General features: G+C 45.3%; 1 protein-coding gene across 1 annotated transcript in view; it reads left to right on the top strand.

The window, feature by feature from the left end:
- CD82 (CD82 molecule) overlaps positions 1 to 6,145 on the top strand; it is a 15,964-nt gene extending 9,819 nt beyond the window's left edge. The window contains exons 4-7 of the mRNA XM_010147709.1: positions 2,503 to 2,610; positions 4,791 to 4,982; positions 5,285 to 5,368; positions 5,832 to 6,145. Coding sequence (XP_010146011.1) covers positions 2,503 to 2,610; positions 4,791 to 4,982; positions 5,285 to 5,368; positions 5,832 to 5,909 — 462 coding nt within the window. The 3' untranslated portion in view covers positions 5,910 to 6,145. The remainder of the gene's footprint in view (positions 1 to 2,502; positions 2,611 to 4,790; positions 4,983 to 5,284; positions 5,369 to 5,831) is intronic.
- The last annotated feature ends 16,560 nt before the right edge of the window (positions 6,146 to 22,705 follow it).

The following is a 22,705-nucleotide window of genomic DNA, read 5'->3' as shown; positions in this document are numbered from 1 at the left end:
TAAGATCCCCCCTCAGCCTCCTCTTCTCCAAGCTCAACAGACCCAGCTCTCTCAGCCTTTCCTCACATGGAAGGGGCTCCAGGCCCTTGATCATCTTAGTGACCCTGTGCTGGACCCTCTTCAGTGGTTCCTTGTCCTTGGACTGAGGAGCCCAGAACTGTCCATCACATGTTCTCTGCTGCTCCTTCCTTCTCAGTTCTCAGGGGAGGACTCCTCACACTCTGCCTGTGCTCCAGTGTGGGGTCCCTCCCATGGGAGACAGTCTTCCGCAAGCTTCTCCAGTGTGAGTCCTTCCCGCAGGCTACAGTTCTTTAACTGCTCCAGCGTGGGTCACCCCCATAGAGTCCTTCAGGAACAGCCACCTCCCGTGTAGGCTTCCCACAGACTCATGGGCTTTTCAGGCACAGCTGCCCTCCCCGAGCCACAGTGGGGCCTCTGCTCCCCCATGACCCTCCATGGCTGCAGGGCACAGCCTGCTCTCTCACCACGGGCTGACAGGGAACCTCTGCTCTGACCACCTCCTCCCCCTTTGCTGACTTGGTGTCTGCCATGTCTCTCTCACACCCCACCTCTCTCCCTGCAGGTTCCCCAACATGTTTTTTCCCCCCTATTAAATACACTATCCCAGAGGCACTGCCACCATCCCTGACTGTCTCAGCTGTGGCCAGAGGTGGCTTCAACTTGGAGCCAGGGAAGCTTCTGGCAGCTTCCCACAGGAGACATCCCTGTGGCCCCTCCCCTCCTACCAAAACCCTCCACACAAACCCAATACAATGAGTCTCTCTTGCTGTAGAAATGTTACCTGCGAGTACTTAAGTCAGTGTTGACATTCAGCTTGCACTTATCTCTCACCTCCATCTCATCTGGGGCAGACAGCAGTTGTCTTACCAGGGTAACCATACCTAGTTCTGTTTCCTTATTGCTCATTGGGTAGCCCTTATCTGTGCCTGAGCAAGGGCTTGCTGGGAAGTGCCGGTGCTTTAGCTGCTGCGTTGCATGGCAAAGCTGCTGTCTTGCTACCCTTCAAGACTGAGGCTGTATGTATCACCTTATCTGTAGTTGCTACTTTTTGCACTTAACTTTTTTTGAGTGACCAAAGTTGCATATAACTTTGCTGAAAAGATACAGTTTGTACTTTGTACCTGTGTTTTACTGTTTTCCTGTCTCTCCTGGAAAGTGTTTTCATGATGCAGACTAAGACACTTTCTGTTCTGACTCCAGACCACTGGAGCCTATTGGGTTTGTTGTTTGTTTGTTTTATGGCTACCAAGCATCCCAAGTTTTTCTGTGGTAGATCTCCAGTTGTCCTGCATACATTATAAAACTTACTTGCCCAGTACTACACAACTCTGGTTTCTTGTGAGTTTAAATTTATTTCCCTTTCTAATCTGATCTTAAGGGGATGTGTGATTGCTTGGTCTGATGTCTGAACTTCTGTGTATGAAGTATGTGCTTCCCATCAACACTGTAACTGGCATAATGACAAGCAAAGGAGTTTATTCCAAGCCTCAACTTGTGAGAAACCTAAGTAGCAGTATTCCCATCAGCCTAATAAGCTTGAGAAGAAACTGGTGGTTGGAGGAAATGGGCACCTAGAATTGACCCATTTTCTCTAGAATAACTTCCCTCTTACACAGCAGCAGGCCATGCAACACCGAAAGCTAGGGTTGATTTGTTGTGTTTACTTTTGCGTGGAAAAAAAAAACCTTTCTTTGCAAGAAATGCCACCTGGTCACCATAGTGGGACTTTATCTTGGTAAACCCATTCTGTATTTCATCCTGTTGATGATGTTTGTTTACCTCTTCTTGAAAGCATTGACAAAACTGCAGAGTAAGGTATTTGAAGGTTGGTCTTGGAGACTTGTCACTGCCTAGCTGCTTTTTTTCTTTTCTTTCAAGGATTGCTTTGTGTGTTAATTAAATGCTCATTTCCCAGGTGTTTTTTTTTTTGTTTTTTTTTTTTTAGTCACGGTTCTGCCTGCCTTTCTTCTATAACTTAAAAATAGCTCAAAAATACTTTGTGGGAGTGTGATAGCCTGAGCACCCATTACTGTTTCCTTCAGATCCTTTGGAGAAGGTCTAAGCAGAAGCTACTGCCCATTCCATTATTTTTTTTTTTCTTTCAGTGCTTATAATCTTTATCTGCAGTGTCTCTGCTCTAGCCTTGTTCACTGGAGCTAGAGCAAAGCAAAATGTTTTCACACTCATGGTAATGATGAGCCCTTGTTAGTCCTGCTGTGGGTCACCTTCCTCACAGTCGAGAATGTAACACAGGTTGTAGGGAAGTATGTTATCATAGAATCATAGAATGGTTTGGGTTGGAAGGGACCTTAAAGATCATCTAGTTCCAACCCCCTGCCATGGGCAGAGACACCTTCCACTAGACCAGGTTGCTCAAAGCCTCATCCAGCCTGGCCTTGAAGACATTACGTACCCTAAACCCCAAAAAAGAAGCTAGAAGGAATTAACTAATCTAATTGTCCTGCCCTTTTTCCTTGCCAGCTGAAAGAAGAATTGTCCCACATAATTGGAAGTCTGATTGAAAATTATGACCCTTTGAATGATGATGAGAGGAACTTACAAGATGCGTGGGACTATGTGCAAAAACAGGTGAGTCCTGGGGGCCAGCAAGAGGCAGATGATGCTACCTGTCAGTGCAGTAAATGGCCTTTAAAGCTATGCTGAGAGCAGGGAAATGGGTATTGCAAGAGGCAATACTGTAGCTTGTTGATCTGGCTGATCTATAAAGTTGCCTGTGAGGTTTGGTGCCTGCATACTAGCAAACTGTCTTGCTTGCTCTTACTAGGTAAGACCCTGAACCATTCCTGCATGCTGGCTGTTAAGACTAGGTAGTATTGGCTACATACACTATAGGTCAGAGACATTAGGTGATCTGACCTTGTCGGCAGGGCCTCCAGAATACCAGCATGTGTATAAGCCTCAGAGCACATTACCTTTGTAGCAAGTGAAGTCCTTAGCTTACTGCCAGGCAAGTCAGCGGTGCTGCCTGCCTTACTGCTTGGTGCACGTTGCTTACTGCAGTGGCTCTTCTGCAAGTGTCAGTGTTCTTGGGAGCCATCCAACCACGTGCGGTTTCTGTCTGAGCATCAGGGTCACCGCTTGAGCAACTAGGTCAGCGTTCAGGCACACTGGAGTCATGATAGCTTCTTGCTGCCAAACCACAAGCTGGAGAGCTGGCTGGCTGTTGTGGTTAAATACATGCCCAGCATGGGACTCTTGTGTAGCTGGTACAAGTAATAACATTTTTTTCTTTTGTCTGTTCTTTGGTCTGCAGAGCACTGGCCTGCAGTATTTCTCCTCCTTGGAGGGCGAATCATTTATTTATGTTTTATCACTGTAGATGCATCTCTTTGCTAGTGGACTCAAGAGAAGGCTCAGTCTGCTGTGGGGAGAGGATCTTACTTGAGCCTTTTTTATGTAGGAACAGAAGGTTTTATAGAGGTGAAGTCAAGTGCTAGGAGTTGAATTCTTCTCATACACTATAGTTAACCTCTGAAAGGGAGTAGGTGTTCTGCAGACCAGTGAGGTAGATGTAGTTCCTTCTGGAGGCTGGATCTTCAGCACATATTTGGAAACCAAGTGCTTGTCCTGGTGTGGGTGTTCAGCTGTTTGTACTTTTGCTCTCATGTCTGTTATATCAGGCTGAAACATCACGTTTCCTTTCTGAGCAGAGCATGATTTTTTCCCTAAGCTTCCACCTCAAGCCTTTCTGCTCCATACCACCTTGCAAGCACTTGGATCCATGCTAAAGGATAAGATCTTAGTCTTCCATGGACTTCCTCATGTGCATGTTGTCCCTCGGGCAACTTGCAGTTTTATCACATGGCTGTGTAGGAATGCAAATGTTTCTTCGGCTGGAAACCTTTCCTCATCACATCTTCCAGCCATTCCCAACCGCTGCCAGGCGGGTGTGAGCTGGGGCTCAGCAGCGTGTCCACGCCATCGTGCGGTGGCTGCTGGTGTCCCCCGGAGCCACAGCCACGGTCAGTGGTACCTTGCAGTTGGGAACCAGAAAAGTTCCTGTTCTGTGTCCGCTTAACAGTGCATGCTACTCCAAGAAAAATAGTCTTAGTGTTTAAACCTATGGAAATGGCATCGCTAGTGGGAGACTAGGTAGTAATCCTTTTGAGATGTCTTTGAATTCTCAGGATGTCTTGTCAACATGTTAATCTTTCCTGCCTTGCTTCTCCCTCAATAAAAGAACCTGTTGATGAACTGGGGGGAAAAAAAAAAAATAACAAGCCTGCCCTTCTCCAGCTCACCCACCCACCAACAGCACCTGGTTTGCATTTTTGTCTGTTCAGCACTGCCACCTGGAGATAAGATGAAGTTCATTAGTTTTTGCAGCTAATGAGTTGCTAAATACTAATCAGAATTACACTCCAGCGTTGCTGTTAAGCTGCAAGGCCTGCTGAAATCAGAGTATCTGAGTTTCATGTAGTAAGGCTTGTGAAGGATTTGTATTCTAGCATGAGTGCTGGAATTTTATGAATGGCCTGTGCAGTGGCCCTTTAACTCTTGTCTTGCTAGCAGAGTGATTCTGTGGTAGAAAATAATGCCCCTGTCTTCTGGAAGGCCCTGTGCATAGGTTATAATCTGATAATCAGGGTGATGTTCTGATGTAACCAACTCATGCAAACTGTATGGTCTGACTGTTGTTATATGGAGAACTTCTGTGTCCTTCCACCTTTGCTGCCCGTTTTGTTTTCACGTGCAATATGTTACCGGCACAAAGTTTAATACCGTGATGATCTCTCTCTGCTTATTAGATCTCCTGCTGTGGCTGGACTGGAGCGCAGGACTGGGAAAATAATGAGATCCTTTTCAACCAAAGCCTGACTGCATATCCCTGCTCCTGCTCCAATAGCTCCAAGGACTCTCAGGTAGACAGTGGTTTCTGCAAGCTGGATGTCCCTACCAACAGCACTGTAACATCTGCTGACTGGCCTGTTCATGAGCAGGTGAGTGGGTTTGTCTGCGCCCTGTGAAGCTTCCACGGAAGTCTCTGTTCCTCTGGGAATTATTTAGAGCGTTTTTGGTTTTTTTTTTTTTTTTCACATCAGTATTGTTTGAAGTACCTGCAGAAACAGGGGCAAGGAGGGGGCAGGGATCCTGCCCTTCTTCTGCTAAAGCTACTGTGAAACTTTTGTATATGCAAAAATTATCCCAGTTACACACTATACCAAGAGATGTGTTACGGATTTTCCGTCTTGAGTAACTTAGACTCGTTCTTCTTTCCCTTGTGACTGTGTCTTCTCTATAGGGATGTATGGATGGTGTAGAGAAGTGGTTGAAGGACAACCTTGGTGTCATTCTTGGGGTCTGTACCGGTGTTGCTGTTATAGAGGTAAGTCACTCCTCCTTTATGTGAACCTGTATTACTGTACAGACTCCTTTTTAAAGGTAAAGCTATTTTCTTAAGTAACAGGACCTAGTTCAGTGGCAGTGCAGTTCTAGCTCTTGGTTGTGTCTACGTGGAGCTTTGAACTGCTGCTTTCGTTGGTTGGATTAAATATTGTGTAACCAGAAAGAATGAGAAAAGCAACATCCCACTAGGGAGATCCCACTTGTTGCCTTAAAAAGCCCGTAACACAGATTCCAGATGAAGGCACATCTCTTTGCAGCAAGGTGTTTTTGTCATCGCAATTACTGCATTTTCCTTGCGTCGGGGACCAACTTTGTTCCCCTGCGTGGTGTCATTAGGAGACCACTGTGTTCTGCCCCCTGTACTGCCCTTTCTTCCCACCTTATTATCTGTGTGGTTGCTGATTATTTTTTATGTTGTTCCCATTCTTTATTACTTATTCCAGCTCCTGGGAATGATACTGTCCATTTCACTCTGCAAGAACATACACAGCGAAGACTACACCAAAGTGCCCAAGTCTTGAGTTGGCTGACTCCAGAGCTACGGCACCGCAGAGAAAGGAGCAAACAGAACATTCCTGCCTCATACCCAGACTGTCCAACCATTGACTATTATTCCTGTGACATCCCATTTCTGATACCACTCAGCTAAGAACTCTTAGAGCTGCAATACAGCCTGATCTTCTGGCAATACGGCCCTTGGGTCACCTGCATCCTGCCTCTGGATTATTTCTACTTCAAGAAGCAGAACTTAACTGTCTCGTATCGCATGAGACTGAGATTAACCTGAGGGGACAATGCTTTTTCTGCCTGCTCTGTTAAACAATACTATTCATATCTCCATTTTAAATTCTATTGGGCCTAAAATACAGTAACTTCTCTCCTTCCTTGTTCTCCTCCCACAAATCTTTTCCCCTACCTCCAGAAGTTCCATCTCTTTGTTCCATGAGCCAGGATTGCTGTTGAGATTCCAGTGCTTTGGTAGCTTCACCTACTTCACTGACTTGTGGTGGTAACTAGTTGTGCTTTATAGGCCTCCTCCTTCCTTGCAGTTAACCTGGTTTGGTTCCTACTGTGCATCTTCCAGCCTAGGCTCTCATCTGAACTATTGAGCGCTACCTTCATACTCGCTTCTGCTTCTGGAGTCAGCTATGCCTTGCCTTCAGTGGAGCTCTTCTCTTTGAGCGTGCTGGGGAGCCAAGCCTGCCTGTTCCTAGTGTGGCCTGGCAGGTGGTGGTGCTTAGCTGTTTCTGGAATGGGTCCCTTGGGTTCTGGATTTGACACTTACATGTTTCTCCCACTTATCTCTTTACCTTTTCCTCTCCCTGTCGCACTGCTTTTCTACCTCCTGTCAGCTTGGAGGCATGTCAGAGACTGCTGCATAGTGTGGACTCAGCCCCAGGCTGGCTCTGCTGGTTGCATTCTTGGGTTGCCAACTTTTGTAGAGGTTACAATTAACTTGATTCCTCCCCTGCCCCCTTTATGAACATAAAATTTGTTAGTTGTGGTTTTTAATTATGAATATGGAGGGATCCGACTGGATTGCTGATGCTGTGTATTGGAGATATTGCTACCAGTGCCCAGTTCAGGCTCAGTAGTTTGAATGCAAAGATAAGTTGCTTTTATTTCAGTTGTCTATAGTTTTCTGAAGCCATGGCTGCATCCTGGGCTCTGTCTGGAGTGTAAGCACTGCAGCAGATCAGTAGCTAGTTCTGCAGTCATGCAGGCCGGGTGGCTCCTGTACTAACGGCTGGATGGTTTACCCTGTTCAGCCAGTGGCCAGCAGCAAGGAGTGGTGTAGAGCAGAAGAAAGCAGGAAATGTGTGTGTGGAAAACTGCCCAACTTCAGTAAGGGAGCTGGGTGCAAATCCTCAGTCCTAGCTGTGCCTTGGGCACAACAGATTTCCTGCAGTTGCACGTGGGTGTGATCACCCTGACAGCAGGAGGCTGTATGAAGGAGAAATGGATGGTCCTTGCCTGCGACCTGGTACAAGGTACTTGGTGAGAGCGCTTTTGCCTTACAGAGGTGGTCCCAGGACTGTCTCTTGTCAGGGGTGGGGTTGGTGGGAGTAACCCTAGTAGCAGTTCAAAGGGATGGCTTCACTACCTACTTGGTGTTCCTTCTGGGAGGAAAGGCTGTTGCAGGGGATCAGGGCCCCAGCGGTGGGTCCCTGCTCTGTCCTTACCTCTGGATGAAGCAGGGATTGGGGAGAGTAGATATGACTGGGCAGCTGTGTTTTATGGAGGTCTGATAAGGCTTTGCTGGTTTGAGACACTTGCCCCCTCCTGCACAGATCCTTCAAGCTGACCGTTGCTATAGCAGAAGGCACCCTTTTTAGCAGTAAAGCTTGCTAGCTTTTGTAGCACAAAGTCTCTTCTCTAACGTGTTCTTATTTGTAAGATTCTTGTTCAGTTACAGATGCCAATGCCGAGCAGCAAGTAAAAAGGAGCTCATGCTGGGTTTCCTTTTTGGTTTTTGTCTGTTTTTAGCAACATCTTCCTACTGGAAGAAATGCATGTACAGATATAAAAGTTTAGAGGGTGAATATTTCTGTAATAAAGACTTTGCTAAAAAAGTACATCTCTGCCTATGACTTGTGCATTGCAGTAGTTTCCCCTTGCTTCTTGTCAACCCACTTCTGCTTACATGCAGATCACTGACACCTGGTTTGCTTAAGGTAACAAAGGGCCTGTCAAAAGCTGTTCTGATGCCTGTGTGCGAGATCAACGTGGACTGAAGATACTGCCCAGCGGAGAGGTGACAATTTTCCTTGGCTATATTCTGCAGTAAACTTTGCCTTGTTTTATGAACTGTGCCTGACCCAGGGTGAGCTGACTGAGTGGTAGTTCCTTTGAATTACCTGTTAGCTCCTAAGCTAAGCGATCTCTGAAGATGTCACATCAAGTTTGTACTCTCCATACTGTTCTGTATGAAGTTATAAGCTTCAGGGACTAACTGACAAAACGTAAGCTTGCTGCTATGCCCACAGTGCATACAGCTCTTGCTAGCTTAGCTTTATAAATTTTTCCTCTTCCTACTCACTGTTAGTAGGCTCTTGCCTCTGGGTTACCATTTAAAAAAAAATTTTTCTCAGCCCTTGCCCTGCCACTGTGAGGAGGAAGAAAGCTGAGGTATCCTTTTTTTGTGGCTATGCCACGATGCACGGGGCTTGGCTGTTTGAAAAGCTCTTGAGGTGTAGATAGAGCCACTGCATGAATCTTCTTGCTTCCCTCAGCTAAGTTGTTGAGAGATATGAGCTGGATCTTGAAACTCCTCCTGTCCATTTAAAATGGCTGTCCATAGGAGGATCTGTGAGTGCGCTAATGGAGTCTGGAGCTGTTGCTTTAGGAATTAATAAGCATGACCTTAGTCATTACATGTGTTTGAAGAAACAGAGTGAAATTTGGAGAGTAGAAGGTGCTGATGTGCTACCAGCAAACATGGGTGGCAACTGGTCTAAAGTCAAGACTTCAGTTACCCCAATCAGCTGAGTGTGGAGCAAGAGGTGCCTAAATGGATCCTGGGCCCTCAGGAGGGTGCAGTGATCTGTCTGATCTGTGAGCACAACCTTTTCCTTTAGGATGTGCGTGAGGAGAGCTTGGTTCTCGGTCACGAGTTCTCTGTTCTGTTTGGTTTCCCAGTGCTTTAATCAGGTGGCAGTGCTTTCCCAGGGCCTCATGATCCTGTGTTCAGTTTTGGGTCCTTCACTGCAATAAAGACACTGAGGTGCTGGAGTGTGTCCAGAGAAGGGCAACAGAGCTGGGGAAGGGTCTGGAGCACAAGTCCTGTGAGGAGTGGCTGAGGGAACTGGGGCTGTTTAGCCTGGAGAAGAGGAGGCTGAGGGGAGACCTTATGGCTCCCTACAACCACCTGAAAGGAGGTTGTAGCTGGGTGGGTGTTGATCTCTTCTCCCAAGTGACAAGTGCTAGGGCAAGAGGAAACGGCCTCAAGTTGTGCCAGGGAAGGTTCTGATTGGGTATTAGGAAAAATTTTCTTCAGAAAAAGGGCTGTCAAGCACTGGAACAGGCTGCCCAGGGAGGTGGGTGAGTCGCCATCCCTAGAGGGATCTAAGAGACACGTGGGCAAGGGGCTTAGGGACATGGTTTAGTGGTGGACTTGGCAGTGCTAGGTTAAGGGTTGGACTTGATGATCTTAAAAGTCTTTTCCAACCTAAAAGATTCTCTGATTGAGAGAGCTACACTTCATGGCAGAGCTGCCAGAGCTGACAAGATGGCTGCAGGGTGGGAAGGGTGCTGCTGGTTCTCCTTCAGCCTGATGTGGGGCTGGAAGAAGGAAGGAGGGAATGTGGGGACTGCCGCTTGTCCCCAACTGCCTGAGCTCTGTGGAAACCACTTGCCTTTGGCCACTGGAGGGAGGTGTTCCACCAGGAAAACCGAGCCCACCAGGAGCACGGCTGCAGCGTCAGCAGCATTGGCGGGTCCCTGCGGGAGGAGACGACACTGATCGCTTCCTTCTGCTCCTAGTTACTGCTGGCAGCAGGGTAGCTACAATAACTTGTAATTACAGATGTGTTCTCCTCGTAAACGATTTGTGCTGCATGCTTGGCATTTTTAGGGATAACTTTCCCTTCCATTTCTTGGAGCAGCACACAGCTGGATATTTTGTTGCTTGTCTTCCACTACTGTATATGGGTTTGCTTGCTTCTCGTGTTTCTGCCCTAAATAGCTCTGGAAGTTGAAGATAGCCTGAGGAGCTGCTTCTGCTGCTTCTTTCCTTGTCCCCATCTTCTTCCTGTTTCCCTTCATCCACAGTTTCTTTATGTGGTAGGTCTGGGGGAAAGGGGGCACTTGATGCTTATAAACCTGATCTACAAAAGGATTCCAGGAAGAAAGTCCTCAGAGTTCTTGGGAGCTGCAGCGTTTGTCTAGCAAAACCCACAGCGCCAGCCTCTGCAGTAGCCCAGCACACGGAAGCGTTTTGTGCGTAACCAGGAAGCTGCTATATAGCTGTCCCAGGCCAATAATTAATATTGCAAGAGTAGAGCTGTGACCTCGATGTGGCCTTCAGCAAGGCCCCTAGTAGTGAACTGGGGACACTTCTCATTCTGTATGATCATGAGGAACTCAAACTGCTATAATTCTTCCCATTAGGTGGTTGGTTTTTTTCCTGTTTCTGGAAGGGGAAGAGGAACTGCCTTCGTTACAGGCTCACCCATCCCCACAGTAGGCTGTAATGCTTTTTGCTTTCCATGATTTCTGCATGGCACATAGTCAGAGGTGACATGTGGCAGCTGTTCTTTTCTCTGTAACTCTCCCATGAGTGGTGGTGTGGCTGGTCCTTGCCAGCTTTCCTCAGGAATTGAGGCTGGATTTGGGCAACTTCAGAAAAGATCCAATTTCTGGCTGCTGAAGGATAGGCTGTGTGTGGGGTGTCAGACTCCGTGAGTTGGTTGGGGAAGGTGAGGAACAGCAGCCACACGGGCTCATTGCCGAACAGCCTGAGGACCCTGGGATTCCCGCAAATGCGTTTTCACAGTCAGTTGCTGCCACTCAGTGCCACAAATGGAGAGCATACCCTCAATTATTCATGGGCTGGCTCTAACCCATCAGCCTCTGAGACTCTTGGCTTTAGCCTTGGCCTTTTATTACAGAGAATAAACCTCACTTAGCAGCCAGGATTTCTGACTGACATCTTAAGCCAGGTTGACACTAAAAACTCATCAGTGTAAAATCTACTAATGCGTAAGTCTTCAAATACTTGTAAGCTGGGAAAAGGTCCCTAGTAAAAACTATGCTGTTAGTGAACCAAAGCTATTAGTAAAATGTTGCTAGTAAAGCTAAGTTGTGCTTTAGCCATTATAAACAATTTCTAGCAGGCATGTGCTGGTAGAGCACATGCATGTTCTTGCTTTGTGGCAAGAATCTCTTCTGACAAACATGGAAATTACCTTTGAAGTAGGCTGTGTGACCCTAGTCATATATTCTTACTTCTCATGGGTATGAATCTTCTGGTTCTTCCCTTCTAAGCTCCTAAGAATATGATTGGCTGGTGTATGTGTGCTGTTTGACTTTTGTGGGGAAGGATTAGGGGACTACTGAATGCTCTGTGCCTAGAGAAAAGGCATTCTCAGTTCTTCAGGCAAAAATATTATCCCCATTTTACATAGGGGTTTAAGGGAAGGATAAGGTTCTGTATGTGAATGCTCTAAGAAGTGTGGAGTCTGAGAGGCAGAAGATCTTGCTTTAGCCTCCAAGGATGGTGTTTGCATGCACTTGCATTAACTTCTCTGGTGTTTTCATTCCTATACCCCTCTCACTAATGAACAGCATCATGAGGTGATTTGTCTGTCCACAACAATCCACAGTAAAGGAGAAAATATGAAACCTACTTCTATTGTGCTTTAACAGGCCCTGTCTCTAGGAAACTGGAGAGCACTCCCCTTTCCTGCTGTAGGATCCAGGTGTTAGTAACTCCCATTCCTTCATGATGTTGCTGTGAGTGATGACAGCAGCTCAGGGGTTATCTTGATACTGCCCTTTGGTCTGTGAGTGTTCACCAGCTTAGGAACTATTGGGCCATCATGCTGCTGCTCCAGACCTGTATGAGACCTAAACCTCACACAGGGCCCCGGATCCTCACTGTGTCACCGTAGTGGCAGACCTTGTCTGTTGTGTGTAATACTTCTGTAAGTGGCCTATTAGTATTTTAGGTAGTTTGGTTTACATCCTGTCTTTAAAAGGCAGAAATGGCTAACATCGTCCTGTAGCAATCCACAGGATTTCTATCGCTGATTTTTGTCTGTAGTAACAGGACAAGGGGTAATGGTTTTAAATTGGAAGTGGGGAGATTTAGATGGGGTATCAGGAAGAAATTCTTCCCAGAGAATGGTGGTGAGGCACTGGAACAGGTTGCCCAGAGAAGCTGTGGATGCCCCATCCCTGGAAGTGTTCAAGGCCAGGCTGGATGTGGCTTTGAGCAACCTGGTCTAGTGGAAGGTGTCCCTGCCCATGGCAGGGGGGTTGGAACTAGATGGTCTTTAAGGTCCCTTCCAACCCAAACCATTCTGTGATTCTGTGTGAATCTTGCTAGCATTATGTGCTGTTCATAACCTTAAGCCTCTTCCATGTTGTCTCTTCTTGTCTGAGCAATTTCCCTGGAAGTTCTCGGTTCTTTCTGGATCTGGCTGCCCTGGCATCAGGTAACTAACTCCAAAACAACAGTTGTGACAGTGCTGGAGGTCAGAGGAATGTGTGTCGGTCTAACTCTTTCTTCTTTTTGTCCTGCTTAGAGTTACAGACTGGACATACGGAAGTTCTTTGGAGACAGCAAGAATCCCAGAGCATGTGATCATCTGAGTTGCTTACCCCGTGTGCTTCCTGGGTATTTTCTACATAGCGCTTCTGGAAACTATTTAGGGTTTACTAGTGTGGAAATGCGAGGTCCTGACAAGACCGTGTTATAGTACAGGCATGTGCTTTGGGCACCGAACTTGCAAAGTGATGTCAGAACAGTGTAACTCATGCAGTGATGTCTGCAGACAGGCTGGAACAATAACCTGGCAGACAGCAGACCTTTAACTTTGGCAGAGGTTGTTTCATGATGCTCTGAAGTATCTAAAAAGAGCATATCCTTTTAATGCCATGTTGTAATTAACTCTGGCTAGCACTAGTTGGGAATTCTTTTGGCAAAACCGTTTTTCCCTAGAGGGTGTAGGTTCCTATAAAACAGTGTGTTTTTGTTAATGTGATTCTTTTTTTTTTCTGCTTAAACAGGACTAAAAACAGTTGGGTAAGTTCTGATGGAGGAGTTTCTTCTCGGTTGCATCATAGTCAACATAATATAGAAGATCAGGAATTGGACAAATTAGGATTATAAAACCATATTCTAAATATGTGACCTAACAACAGGGCGTATTGGTCTTCTGAGGTGGGGTAGACTGGGAGATTGGTATGCTTTTTGCATGTGAAGAGTCAAGAGTATTGGCTGCATCTGAGAGAAAGTAGTAATTTTTTTTTTTTGCATTTAAATCTGCATTTCTTAAAATCTGGGGATTGAATAAAGAAAAAAGGGTGTGTGTGTGTGTACACCAAACCACCCTAAAAAAAGATCCGAGATACCACTCTTGCCCCTAGGTTGCATGGACTACAGGATGCCTGCTACTTCGCCTTCAAGCGAAGGTGTTCGTAACAAATGCGCAAACCATGTCTACTTTGACATAGAATCATTTAGGTTGGAAAAGACCCTTAAGATTGAGTCCAGCTATTAACGTAAGACTGCTAAGTCCACCACTAAGCCATATCCCCAAGTACTGCATCCACATGTCTCTTAAATCCCTGCAGGGATGATGCCTCAACCAGCTCCCTGGGCAGCCTGTTCCAAGGCCAACCCATTCAGGGAAGGTTTTTATGTTCATATCCAACCTAAACCTCCCCTGGCACAAATTCAGGTTGTTTTCTCTTGTCCTATTGCTTCTTACTTGGGAGAAGAGACCAACACCTGAGCAGTTTGCATTTTGGAGCTGCTCCTCTAGGTGCTGTGGGCAAATCTTCAGAGCTGCAGAACTCAGCCAGGCTTAAGTAGGGCAGAGCAGCAGTGAGGTTGGGCTCCACATGGTGTACGAGAAGCTGCCTGGGGAAATCAGTGGGTGCTCCTTTCCTCAAAACTGATACACTCACTGCTGTCACCTGGGAACAGAATACAGTTCTGCAGGACCCTCAGCTTCAGTGCCTGTGTGCTCGTTTTCGTGGCAGGTTGTCACCAATTTCATATTGCTGCCCTGTGGAAAGCTAATGTGCCCCTTTGTGTGCTGTGGGGTTGGGAAGAGACTGTTGGAGACACTGGAATGCTGCTGCTTGATGCTTTGTATGTTCAAAGCGGGATTGGACAAGATGATGGAGGGCGGAAAAGTCCATTGAGGCCTATTAAATAAACAGAGGCAGGTGCAACTTATGCTTGGGGAGGTCATTTTTAAAACTGTATGCTGTATAGCTGGTGCATGGAGTTCGGAAAAAAACAGTGTTAGGCTTTTAACACCATGGAAGTAGCTGGTAAGTGAAATCCTGACCTGAGGTAATGTTTATCTGAGTGCCATGCATTGTTCCCACTGCAAATGTTTAACTGGATGTTTGCTTGGCTGGGGAGGAGGAGAGGAAAGGAAACTCCATGATGAAATCAGACCTGAAAGAGGTGGTACTTCATCGTTATGGTGGAAATTTAGATTATGAAAATCATGGCCGCCTGCTGCTGCTGTGTGTTTTGAGTTTGTTTTATTTTGTTGTTGTTGGGTGTTGGTGTGGGTTTGGTTTTTTTTTTTAATGGCCCTAGAAGTAACTTCTCCAAGCTGTTTGTAAAATTAGTAAATAGTACAACTGTATTGCAAGCTGACAACGTGACGGTACTTCACTGTGAAAAACAACGTCCCAGCAACTTGTATGTCTGACATGCTGACAAGTGTTTCAACAATGCAGGTATCTCGGGTTTGTTTCTTTATGTGTGGGTTTGGTGTTTTAATTATTGTTTTGTTTTTAAGTGGAAATGAACCAGTGACAGATCTGTGTTAGTTTATGGAACTGAGGTGATGAACACCTTCCAGAAACTTCTGGAGGCTTCCACAACAGCAGTGGGAGGGGATGGCCTGGGGAGGATGAGCAGCCCTTGGACCCTGGCTGGCGGCAAGGTTTTGCCCTGACAACAGGGAGCTGGAGCAGAAGTCAGGCCCCTGCGATGAGCAGGGTGGGAATGTGGTAGGGATCCATTTCCAGGCATTTAGCCATAGCTATTTTCCCTAGCAACTCCTGAGTTATTACTGGGAAAGAGGTTTAGCTGTAACTTGTGTGATTATTGGAAACTTAGTTTATTCCCCATGGTGTGTGAGGTGACAGTGAGACCACCTCGGGGCCGTTGCCTGCTGCAAGCCAAGCAGAAGGTGTCTGGCGGTGGAGTCAGTGTGTCCAGGAGCCGCAGTGCCAAGGCCTCGCTTCTCTGTTCTGCAAGCTGCCATGGGCATGGTGGGAGCAGGGTGCTGGGACAGGTCCTACTTGCGATGGAGGGGTGCCCAGGGGAGCCAGAGGAATGGATGCCCACGGAGCAGTGCCCTGAGGAGCCAGCTGGCGTGGCCAGGTAGGCTGGTTCACTGAAACGCCAAACTACGGCCTGGTCATGAAGGGCAGTGGGATGAGCTGCAGTCAGCCCTGGAGGGGGACATAGGGGGCAGATCTCTCCGGAAGAGCTGCTCTCAGGAAATTGGGACCATGAGGTAGGCAGGATGGCAGGCGGCTGTACCTCAGCTGTTGAGGTGTGCCACATCAGTTCTCGCTGGCGGTGTGAGGGGGCAGACACAACTCCCATGTCTGAGCGACAGCGCTCTGGCCTATGGCTGCTGTTTGCAAGTAGTCAGTACGGAATGCAGAAACCACAGCACCTTTATACTCCAGAGGCTCTGCTGCCTTTCCTGTTAATTTCAGGATGTCTGAAACAAATTGTTTATAAAACAATCTACTAAGTTACCAGAGTTGCCTTTTGAGTACTTCCAAGTATTGGCAGTCTGTCTATTGTTTTATACAATCTCACTGCAGATGTTATGAAAACAATCTTCTGACTCCTGTAACACCCCAGGTTGAATGTTCTCACGCTGGCTGGCTCTTCCTGAGGTCCCCAGAAACTCCTGCTTCGGCTATTAAAGCACTGAAACTTGATGAGAAAATTTGGGTGCAGAATACCGTGGGTTGCAGGCTCTTGGTTGCAAAGAATCCCCATGCACTATGAGCTGTGTGCAGAGGTAGGAAGATGTCCTAACAGGGACGAAGGCTCCAGAGCAGAGGTGTATCTGGGATTTGGGAAACACTTTCTCTTAAAGTTTCCCTCAGTATCCCAGTGGTCATTACTAATGAGCTTGCACTTTGTTAGAATAGTGAAGAAGCTGGTTACACCAGCTTTTACGTGATGAAAAGATGCAGCAAGCACATCATTGATGAGATGGCTATCAGAAAGTTGGCAATTTCATGCCTAGCTATAGTGGAAGCAAATCAGCTCAAGGCCATCTCTCATCTAAGCATGGCAACAGCAGGATTATCTTGTCTTCCTATTAGCCAGTAGTCTTACCTGGCATAAAATGAGGTGTCTGGCAAGTCTCAAAATTGCATACAGCTATTTATTTTTCCCACAGCTAGATTGTCTCGCTCTTTAATAGGCAGCAAAATGGTAAGAGATCTCATCTCCTCTTGAATTCATCACAAGCTATGCTGAAGACTCCTATGCTTCAATAGTAAAGAAAAAAGTCAAGCAGAAGTAGAGGAGTAGGCAGTCGTTTTGTCTCTAGTCTGAAATCAACTTGATAGGAAAGGTAGTCTGCTAGCTCCTGTCTGAATGGTGAAATCTCTAGGATAACTGCTTCCCACTCAACCCTTTATTGTCCCCAACTACAAGAACTTTTGTTGTGTGCTCCTGCTAGTGCTACCAGGATCTTGTAAGAACTTTGCAGTACTGCCAGCTGTTCTGCACCATGTAAACGCAATCCCAACTCTGTCCTTAATGTGGCAACCTCTACCTGCCTGTCCTCCTGTGCGTGTGGTCATCCTGGAATTCAGCATTAAAATGAGCTAACCGTTCTCTGCAGTGAGAAGACTACAGTTGAGGAATGTAGTTAGTTTATAATATGCAGAGATATTTCACGTAAGGATGAGAGCTCAGGAACAGACGGTTTGAGAGTATGGCTTGTTTCAGGATCCTGCAAGGCTTTTGATGCTGTTTGTTGTCAGATTCCATCAGTAGAGCATGACCTACCCCACTGGAAAGAAATTATTATGGTTAGGATCCACATAAGAACAAATAAAAGCTTGTTAAAACTGTAAAGCTCACAGGTTTGTAATGGACTAACTGGTGACAGAAGCAGAGTATTCCTTGATAATCTGGTTAGGGGCTGAGGGGGAAGTATGTTTGTGTCACTGGGCCTGGCCAGATAACACTGCTGCTGTGAGACATGCTGAGAGAAGCAGTCTGGCATGCTGTGTCAGATCTAGGGTTATCCAGAATTTGGGCAAGAAGCATATGAAGAGCACAGCATGTGGTGATGAGTGAAAAGTGTGGGTGAAAATTCTAACAGCCAACTTTTGGGGCTTTTTTTTTTTTTTTGTTACTAGTATAGCAAGGGTTGGGGCAAGAAACACTGAAGCTGGAGTTTGCCCAGTCCTCTGAAATGAATGAAGGCTAGTGTTGATAGGATTCTGTAGCTTCAGTAACTTCTTGTTCATAGGAATGAAATAAGCCATGAGTTAAGAATGACAAATGAGTAGCTGTGCAAGTAGGTTCTAGCTTAGGAAAACTTCTGTTACTGGAAATTCTTATTAATATATGGCTAAATTTAGGGTTAGCTTTGGGATGGGATAAATTGAAGAACACCTATTACTGTTGAATTCAAGAAAAACTTTAACACTGGAAAAAGAAATAATGTTTTAGTTTGGGGTGAAATGGATTGAGAAGGTCAAGCTTTTTGATTGGCTTAGGTCTAGACAGTAAATAAGAAACATTCTGGTGCCAGTTGGCTACAAGGTCCTAGAGCAACCTTTGTGATCTTGGGTACAGGAGTGCTTTAGAACTGTGCCCATAATAACCAGCAGTTGTGGTCAACCTGCTATGAGTACTTTGTTACTTGGTCAGGGGAGAAAAAAACTCAGTCCGATTCCATCCTAGGCCTAGGCTTTGTGACAGCATAGTGTCAGTGAAGTAACTACAAGCTAAAGGATCCTACTTAATGTAGTTCTTCAAACTATCCATGGAAGTCTTTTAGTGGGTAAAACCAACTCATGTTCTTGTTTTTCTTGCCAAACCCTGATGCTGCATCATAACTGCTGAGACATTGTGTATTCTAAATTAACAACCTCGCATGCTGCTGTTTTCTTGTTCTACTTCTGCAAGCCTTGAGGGCATAGTAAGAACTACTCATGACCTGTACTTTTCCAAAAGCAAAGCCTAACCCCAGCTATACCTCCAGATAGTTTGGTATTGCAGACTCAGCCACAAATAAAGCACAAGCCCAGGACTCCTAGCTGCAACAGTTCCTGTCCACTGGTGGAAATTTCAGGGATTCATCAATGAAAGGACCTCCTAGTTACTTCCTATCCATAATCCTAACTTTAATAAAAGGCTGCTGAGGTACTGTGTCCCTGAAAGGAATCATGGCTCGGAGGAGCTTTCTGGCATGCGGTCACAGCTTACTTTTGGAAACCTACATGCAGGAGATAGACTGAAACTCTCTGCTTATATTTTGGAAAAAGTAGTATAGATCCAATCTGAACCCTGAAGTTCACTTAGCACTGAAATAGGCCTCCCTGCAAGCTCAGCAGGAGTTAACGAGTCTTTGCCACAACAGCCTCATTATGTCTGCAAGCCTTCTGCTGTTGCACTAAAAGCTGTTTATTGCTACCTCCAAATGCCAGTCTAAACTGTGGTCTGCTGAAGTCCAGTGGTCCTGAAGTGGTGGTAGTTTCTAGGATGTTGCTGATGTCTACCCTTTGGGATGTGTCTGTGAATGCATCGTAGTGTTGAGTACTTTTATTCCTAACTCTATCTTTTAGTGAGATCAGAGCCCTAAGGGTGCTTTGAAGTTCAGCACAGGTGACAGGACCCTAAACAAAATTGCTTGGTGTCTTGCCACTAGAGCCAAAGCCAGGATTTGGGCTGGGATTAAGGTTTATTATTCTGTCCTACCTTGCCTACAGGGCAACAATAAGAGCAGGTTCCAAGAGGGGCCAATGGATTTTAAGTCTCAGTCAGGACAGCTTGAGGTGAATCTTAAGGTTCGGCAGCATTTGGGAGAGCTGGGCAGTAAAAGGGATTTTTGCCATCTATTCAGGGCTTGTATTTGCTAAGGCCTTCACCGGTCTTTCTCTTAACACTACATTAGGCTTAACGTGGAAAGTGGTCACTGGGCTAGGTTTAAAACTAAAATCAGGAAAGAATGGTTATTAGGGATGGACATATCAGTGAGCTCTGTAGGTTATGTAGTGTTTGGATTAAGACCTGGACCCAGTAGCACTACTCTTGAGAGAAGAGATGGCAGGCAATCTGGAGTCCTCATGAGACCTTCAGCATACTCTGTGTTGACATGAGTCTTAATGTCCAAAATATTCTCTTAGAATAATCTTCATGGTATTCATCTCCAGAAGGACCAAGATCTCAAATGAAAACTGTACTCTTAGCACCTTGTCCTAGAATCCCACACATTTCTCATCTTATGGTTAAAGAGCCCTTCCTGCCTACTCCTACATGATTCTCATGAAATACTACTCATCAGAGCAAAGCTTGCTGTGATCTAAGGTTTCACCTTGGCCACAAGTTGATGTGATCTTTGTGTGGAAATTGCACCAGAACAGCTTAGATGGGGCGCTGCAGAGCCATCAGCTGCTCTTCTCGCTGTCACCATTGCCCTACAGTCAGGAGCTGAAACTCTTCTTTTTTTGGGACACACAACACATAGAAGTGTTACTTCTACTCCTTGGAAATCAAGATTCGTGCTAGGTAATAATCCACATATGTGTTTTGTTCTTGCCTTGTTCAAATGATACGATGATATTTCAGTATAAATAACTTTCCTGGTTTTTAAAATGTCACTGCATTGTCTGTTAGCATTTTTTCTCCCTTCCTCAACTCTTCCTGCCCTCAACCCTTCTCAGACTAGGGACTTGAAGAAGGTGGAGTGTGCAGGCAGTGGTGTTACATGGGATAAAATGGGACATTTTTAGTTGCAGAACTAGCAGCTAGAAATGTTCTGGTCTCTCAAAAATCCAGGGAGTGGGGCGCTTTGGCAGGAATCTATCTTTTCTCTTCCCTTGAAGGTCTCAGACTTCATAAGGCCTTGGAAAGGAGAATGAATTTTGAAGGCCTTTGAGGAAATTGCTTTGATGTTAAAGGGGTTCGAGTTCCTGTGATCTGTGCCTATGAGGATTTCTTTCTTGGAACCAGTTGCTCAGACCCATGCGGCAGACTGCCCTGTCGTCTTAGTGCAGTAATACTCCTTTCCAAAATGCTCCAAGGGGGGTTGTTTTGGTTTAAGGGAAAAAGGAGGAGGAGGGAGTTTCCCTTGTGCTTGCCAAGGTAAGAGGCAATCCTCTTCTGAAGCTACTGCCAGCCCTTATTACCCTCGAGTGCTTCTTGTCGTCACCTGCTGTTACCAGAGAGTTTATGAATTCCTCTATGGCTCATTTCAAACTAAAGTATCCATATTCCTTCTAGAGCCTGCTGCTTACCGGCTCCATCCCAAATGCAAGGGCATGGGAGAGCTGCTCAGAGCTTCAAACTTTACTCTAGCCATAAGCTTTCAGCATGTTACATGAAATGCTGCCACCAGCTTCGATCAGGGAATGCGGTGTGCCTCTCAGCAAGAGGAGATAAGAAACTGCTTAATTGAGACATCCAAAGATGTGGGCTTAATGAGGCAATTTTGTTCATCTTGTCTGGGGATAGGAGGAATCACTGCAAATAGCCAGTGGAAAGTTTTATGAGAACAGGTAAATACCTGCTGCTGCTTCTTCTTATGCTTTCCCATGCAGGTTGGAGCTCTTCAGACTACTTTCAACTGATGCCAGGCTTTCCTTATCATTTACAAGTGCTTCTCCCATCACTCCTTCAGCAGCCTTGGGCCACATACTGTTCTACTTGGCTGTTTACCCATGAGGACTCCGCATTTCCCATATGCGATCCATAGTGGAGAGTGGCAATCAAGAGTTTGGGTCAGACAACTCATCTAAAAGTAAGATAATTCCCCAACTCTTCTTCTCATCCCAGAAAAACTCAAAGGTTATATCATCTTCCAAAGAGATAAACAGGCTTGCTTGCTTTTGTCATTTCTTCTTTCTGGCAATCTGCAATCACTTTTTTTCATTTAAGAGGATCAATGTTTTTGTTTCTTGTTGAAAAGCCTACAACTTTTTCTGTGAAAATTAATAAAATCTGGAATGAAAAGAATGATGGGGATGTGCACTGCAGATTTTTCTGTACTACAGATTTTCAGTAACCTAAAATCTTCAAAAGAAATCTGTCACATATTGCCCTTTGTCTCTAAAAACCCTAATTTCTTGACTAGCCTCTGTGTTTATGTAAAGCACCTTACCCTTTCCCCTCTCTAATGTTAAGATTTATAGGCTTCCTTCCTGGCTGCTAGCCTTTTCTCCATTGAAGAAAAATAAAACCAGCAATAAATAGATTCACTGTACTAAGGCTATAAATTTCTAAATTCAGTTGCCAAAACTAATTCATCATTTGAACACAAGCACAAACTCTAAGATATGGATCTGCAGCATTCAGCCCATTCCGTAAATTTTTATTTAGTTAGTGCACTTAATCCACTGGGAAAAACTTCTACTGAAGCCAAAAATTGGTGGGTCATTTCCCAACTAACACTTCCGTAGTGATATCAGAGGTGTCACCTGCCAGGTCCCTGTGTGACACCTGTGGCTGTTTGGGAGCATTGTTCTGTTGCTCTGTATTTTGTCCAAGTCTCAGTACTGGATATATAAATCTGAAGTGTGTTTCTCCTGTCTTTCTGTTCCCTTTTCGTTAACAGGACTGTGAAAATCCCTAGCCTATATCTCAGGTCTCAGTAAATATTTAGCTGTCTCTTAAATCTCGTACACAAACATTTGTGATAAATAAAACATTGTCTTTGTATAAACTATCCCATTCTCCTAATGGGTGTTCCCTAAATGAACTTATGAGAGCAATATGTTAGTACATAGGATCATAGAATATGATTATATACACAAATATACATATATTTGTGTTTCTGCTTTTCTGTAATATTTTTCAGGAATTTTAAATAAATTGTAAGTCTCCAACTATATCAAATATATAAAATTATTTTTCCAAAACTCTCCATTAAATATGTAAGTAGTTTTTAGAACAACTGTACAAGATACACTGTGCCTCACAGTAAACCTCTTGCTGTATTTAATTTCTTCTTTGCTCATAACATTTAGCTTCCTTACTACTTATCTGCCCTGACCTGATGTGATATTCACTTTTCAGCAATGATTTATCCTGCCATACTTCGGATTTAGAAAAATGAGGGGGTGTCTTCTTTTATGCTCGGAGTTTCTGTGAAAACTGGTAAACCAGGATGGCTCCCTCGGGGTCTGACTTCAGTGGTAGTGGGGAGAGAGGTGGAGGTAGGGGCAAGAAAGGAAGGAGTCATAAAATTCAAAGAACCATTTAAGAACCTTATTTGAAAAGCTAAGAGTTCCCCAGAGTAAAGCTCTAACTTTGAGAACACACCTCAGGTGCCTAAATTGATAGCCTAGTCGTAGTTGGTAACCTAACCTAAAGTGGGAGCTGAGCCCTTCAGTAGCTGCTGGAGAGAGGCACGGA

The sequence above is a fragment of the Eurypyga helias genome, unplaced genomic scaffold (genome assembly GCF_000690775.1).
Source record: "Eurypyga helias isolate BGI_N326 unplaced genomic scaffold, ASM69077v1 scaffold17892, whole genome shotgun sequence".
Classification (NCBI taxonomy): Eukaryota; Metazoa; Chordata; class Aves; order Eurypygiformes; family Eurypygidae; genus Eurypyga; species Eurypyga helias.
The sequence above is the reverse complement of the archived record's forward strand: the minus strand, read 5'-3'. Positions and strand labels throughout refer to the sequence as shown.